At 42.6% G+C, this 4,056-nt stretch overlaps 1 protein-coding gene across 1 annotated transcript in view; it reads left to right on the plus strand.

Moving 5' to 3' along the window:
* Nucleotides 1–3,815, plus strand: part of GGTA1 (N-acetyllactosaminide alpha-1,3-galactosyltransferase) — a 34,951-nt gene extending 31,136 nt beyond the window's left edge. Inside the window, exon 7 of the mRNA XM_008049783.2 lies at nt 3,063–3,815. Within this exon, the coding sequence (XP_008047974.1) occupies nt 3,063–3,756 (694 nt within the window). The 3' untranslated portion in view covers nt 3,757–3,815. The remainder of the gene's footprint in view (nt 1–3,062) is intronic.
* Nucleotides 3,816–4,056: the final 241 nt, after the last annotated feature.

Consider the following 4,056-nt stretch of genomic DNA (forward strand, 5'->3'; position numbering starts at 1 on the left):
AAAAAAAAAAAAAAAAACCAAAAGAATTGATACTGTAACCCCTTGGGTTTTTGGATACCAGCATTAAGAGTGCACTTTGTTTTGATAGCAAAGAAAGGAAATCCAAGCAACAATAAAAAAGCAAAAAGTCCTTCATTATCATTCACTAAACATCATGATTGGTCAGTTAGGGGGATCACCAAATTAAATTCAGTCCATATTCACTGCCCATGAGTTTTGGGTCTGGATGAGCAGTTTTTTTTGTTGTTTTTTTTTTTTGAGTTGGAGTCTCACTCTGTCACCCAGACTGGAGTGCAGTGACCGCTCCTGGCCACTGCAGCCTTCACCTGCTGGGCTCCGGTGATCCTTCCACCTCAGCCTTCCAAGTAGCTGGAACTACAGGTGCACGCTACCACACCCGGCTAATTTTTTATTTATTGTAGAGATGAGGTCTCGCCAAGTTGTCCAGGTGGGTCTCGAACCCGCAGGCTCAGGCAATCCACTCACCTCGGCCTCCCAAAGTGCTGGATTACAGGCTGAGCCTCCGAGCCCGGCTGGATGGGCAGTTTTAAACCATCTGATTTCTTCTTCCTCTTCCCTATAGTCTCCATACATGGCTTCACCAGATAGTCTATTTCGTGGACTTACAGAAGATGTCAATGTAGTGTTTTCCGAATGAATAGATAAATAGTTAAAATACAACTACATACCAATTAGAATGGCCAAAACTCAAAACACTGACAACACCAAATGCTGACAAAAATGTGGAGCCTGGAAACTCTTATTCATTGCTGGTGGAGATGCAACATGTAGCTTTGGAAGACAACCTGGCAGTTTTTTACAAAACGAAACGTACTCTTATCATACGATCCAGTGGTTGTGCTCCTTGGTATTTACCCAAATGAGTTATAAAAAAAATGTATGCCCACACAAAAATCTGCACATGGATGTTAATAGCAACTTTATTCATAATAGCCAAAGCTTGGAAGCAACCAAGATATCCTTCAGTAGGTGAGTGGAAAAATAAACTGTGGTACATCCAGACAATGGAGCATGATTCAGAGCGAAAAAGAAATGCACTATGAAGCCATGAAAAGATAGGACGACCCTTAAATGCCTCTTACTAAATAAAAGAACCCAAACTGAAAGTCTCCATACTGTATGTTTCCAACTACATGACATTCTGAAAAAGGTAAAATGAAGGAGACAATGAAAAAATCAGTGGTTGTGAAGGGCAGAGGGAGAGGCAGGGATGAATAGACGGAGCACACAGGATATTCAGGGCAGCGAAACAGCTCTGCGTGACACTACAGGGGTAGAGGCATGCCATTATGCAGCCATCAGAACCCACAGAATGTACAGCACGATGTGTGAACGCTAATGTAAACTGTGGACTTTAGGTGATAGTGATGTACCCATGTAAGTTCATCACCTGTAACAAATATGAGGAGAGACCCCAAAAAGCAGAATTTATTTATTAAAAAATTGTGTATTTATTCTTACATGTTTAAACTTCAGTCACCTTCATAGTACTCTACATTTGATGCAATACAACTATCGAGACACTTTTTCCACTACTCAAAACAGTTTTTGAACTTGTCAATTTTGATGCCTTTTAGTGCTTCTGCCATTTTTTTGTTTCACTTCTTCCACGTCAGCAAAACATTTCCCTTTGAGGACTTTTTTATCTGGGGAAACAAATAAAGTCTCTTGGAGTGAGATGGGTGAATAGGGAGGGTGGGGTACCGGGGTAATGCTGTTTTTGGTCAAAATCTGCTGATCACTCAGTGCGGTGTGGGCATGTATACTCGTAAATCACCCATCATGAAATGAACAAATGCATTGAAAGAATCTCCAAAAAAAATTAACTGAAGCTGCTCACAGCCTCTCACAACAAGGCTAGCTGTTACACTGATGCTGATGGGTTCCCAGAACACTTAGTGGAGGAAGACTGTACCACAAGGGGCCCGCACTCCAAAATATAATTGTGGTTTTTGGGAGGTCTCCCTCATATACCACTCAGGTGAAGGAATATTGAAGGAGGGGAGAGGCTGTGCAAGTGTGGGGACAGGTGGTAAATGGGAACTCTGTACTTTTCGCTCCATTTTGCTGTGAACCTAAAACTGCTCTTAAAAAATTGTCTTTTTTTTCTTAAGACAAAGAAAAACTAGTTAAAGTAAGGCCAAATAAAATAGCTAAAATAAGATCAAATCAGAGGTTGTTTAGTATTTGGATGGATTTATAATGATGGTATGTGGACAGTGGATTGGTGTTTTCAGTGACCAGTGGGAGACCCACGGGATGCCTACGTAACAAGAAAGGAGATCTGTGTTCCATAATTCATCCTCTGTGTCACAGAGGAGGATAAGAGCATGCTGTTGTTTGAGCTTAATGCATCCCCAGTGGACCTAATGGTCACATCATTCTTGTGTCTGGTCTGGCAGTAGCAACACTGGTTTATATGTTGTGGGTTTTGAGGGAGGCTCAAGGACTGGCAGCCCCTTTGACCGCCCAAAGTCTGAGCCAATTGATACATCAGACAAAGGAGGAAATAAGGCAGGGGGTAGTAAATGTCACCTTGATTATAGCTAAAGCTGTGTTGGAGAATGTGGTTTATGTTGCCAGGCCCTGGGCCTCCTACGTATTGAATCACAGAGTTAGAAAGACTTAGGCACCCAGGCACTTACAGCTTTAGAAGCTACAAGTCTCTAGATAGGGGAATAGATCCTCTACCACTGAGCTTACTGCAAGGCCCAGAGCGGTTGAGAATGCATGCTCTCTTGAATTGGCCAGCTTCCAAGAGCAAGAAGAGAGGAGGGACAGGACTATGCATGCCCAACCGCTCTTCCAAAATTGGCAGTCAGATAAGTCATTCCACCTCCCTCAGGATTGCGTAACTGAATGGTGGAGAGTAGCCAGGAGTGTTACATTAACAGATGTCCCTCCACTTGAAAACACACATCTGGGGTAGAGAGAAATCATTCCCCTCCTAACCGTAAAATACAGAGTAGATGATTTTAATAGCATGTGGTGTCCTGCAGGAATCTCAGAGGTTAAATGCTTCCCTTTCTTCTTTGTTTCAGATACATTGAGCATTACTTGGAGGAGTTCATAACATCTGCTAATAAATACTTCATGGTTGGCCACAAAGTCATATTTTACATCATGGTGGATGATGTCTCTAAGATGCCTTTGATAGAGCTGGGTCCTCTGCGCTCTTCTAAAGTGTTTGAGGTCAGGCCTGAAAAGAGGTGGCAGGACATCAGTATGATGCGCATGAAGACCATTGGGGAGCACATCTTGGCCCACATCCAGCACGAGGTCGACTTCCTCTTCTGCATGGACGTGGACCAGGTCTTCCAAGACAATTTCGGGGTGGAGACCCTGGGTCAGTCAGTGGCTCAGCTGCAGGCCTGGTGGTACAGGGCATATCCTCATGAGTTTACCTATGAGAGGCGGAAGGAGTCAGCAGCATACATTCCATTTGGTCTGGGGGATTTTTACTACCACGCAGCCATTTTTGGAGGAACACCCATTCAGGTCCTCAACATCACCCAAGAGTGCTTTAAGGGAATCCTCCAGGACAAGAAAAATGACATAGAAGCCGAGTGGCACGATGAAAGCCATCTAAACAAGTATTTCTTTCTCAACAAACCCTCTAAAATCTTATCTCCTGAATACTGTTGGGATTATCATATAGGCCTGCCTTCAGATATTAAAATTGTCAGGTTATCTTGGCAGACAAAAGAGTATAATTTGGTTAGAAATAATGTCTGACTTCAAGTTGTGCCAGCAGGTTTCTGAATTTGCGAGAGTGTTATTCCGGCCACTTCCTCAGAAAAGTAACACTTTTGAGTTTAACTTAAAAAAAAGACTAACAAAACACCAACCGGGTAAACACATACTATTCCTCCTTGTAACTTTGAGCCTTATAATAATGGGAGAATGAATGTTTGCTAATCAGATGTAAATTCCCAGTGATTTCTTATGTCTGTTCTGGATGTGGGAGAAATACTCTTAACTGAACCAAAAGAACTTGTCATAGGCAGGGAAAAAGCCAGAAACACTCTACATGTG

Source organism: Carlito syrichta, unplaced genomic scaffold, assembly GCF_000164805.1.
Source record: "Carlito syrichta isolate Samal-C Ts95f unplaced genomic scaffold, Tarsius_syrichta-2.0.1 Scaffold136857, whole genome shotgun sequence".
Lineage (NCBI taxonomy): Eukaryota > Metazoa > Chordata > Mammalia > Primates > Tarsiidae > Carlito > Carlito syrichta.